This window comes from Pteropus vampyrus, unplaced genomic scaffold (genome assembly GCF_000151845.1).
Source record: "Pteropus vampyrus isolate Shadow unplaced genomic scaffold, Pvam_2.0 Scaffold395, whole genome shotgun sequence".
In the NCBI taxonomy this organism is placed as follows: domain Eukaryota; kingdom Metazoa; phylum Chordata; class Mammalia; order Chiroptera; family Pteropodidae; genus Pteropus; species Pteropus vampyrus.
In genome coordinates, this window is record NW_011889176.1 from 261,437 (window position 1) to 262,382 (window position 946).

Consider the following 946-nt stretch of genomic DNA (forward strand, 5'->3'; position numbering starts at 1 on the left):
AGCGCGTGTTCCGTGCGTCACCTCGTCCCAGATCTCGTAAACTGTGCAGAACCGTCCTCAGAGGACAGCCTCACGCATTCTTTAGCGAATACGTTTCTGGAGACAGACTTTTCGTGGCATCCTCCTTGGTTTACGTTACTTGGCTGAAGCAGAATGGCCAGAATAGTATCACGATGAGACTTTTCAAACCAGAGTCAAACATCATAGTGCTTCTGTTTTTGAAAATAACATTTTCAGAATCCACATCCAGAGTTGTGGCTCGTCTGCGCGTTTGACGCGCAGGCGAGCGTGACGCGGCCTCGGTGTTCCAGGTCCCCATGGAGTACAGCCACCTGCAGGACTTGCCCGTGGTGGCCTTGCGGAACCGGCTGCTGCTGCTGCACCACGTCTCCGAGCTCTTCTGCCCCTGCATCCCCATGTTCGACCTGGAGGGCGCCCTCGACGAGGCGGGCCTCGGGCCATCGGTGGGCTTCGACACGCTGCGGGGAATCCTCATATCCCAGGGGAAGGTACGTGGAGCCGCCTGTGCTGTGGGCGGGACTGGTGTCTTATTACATTTTAGTCCAACGCGGAGTCCTAACCGGAAGTGTCTGGGCTCCAGCGCCTTCAGCGAACTTCCATGGAGCAGCTGCTGTCAGCCGGGCCCGTCCCGGGTGCTGAACACGGCCGTGGCAGACAGACAGGTCTCTTCTGAGTTGGAGCACGTGCTTGCCCTGCAGGTCCCCAGAGGGCTCCGCCCTTTACCTCCAGCCTTGCGGCTCTGTGGCGGAGCCCCACCCGCAGCAGGAGGGTAGACGCACGAGGCCATTTCTTCCCCTGGGATGTCCAGAGCCGTCTGTACCAGGGTTTTAGGCTCCTGGTCACAGGCTAACTTGGCAGCTGTGACTAGGGTCGTGAAGGAGGCACCTCTCAGGCTCCCCGACAGACTCTGCCCATTGAGTTTTCT

General features: G+C 59.0%; 1 protein-coding gene across 1 annotated transcript in view; it reads left to right on the top strand.

Moving 5' to 3' along the window:
* Positions 1-946, top strand: part of LOC105305786 (E3 ubiquitin-protein ligase HERC2) — a 127,551-nt gene that overhangs the window by 120,020 nt on the left and 6,585 nt on the right. Inside the window, 1 exon segment of the mRNA XM_023523591.1 lies at positions 312-509. Coding sequence (XP_023379359.1) covers positions 312-509 — 198 coding nt within the window.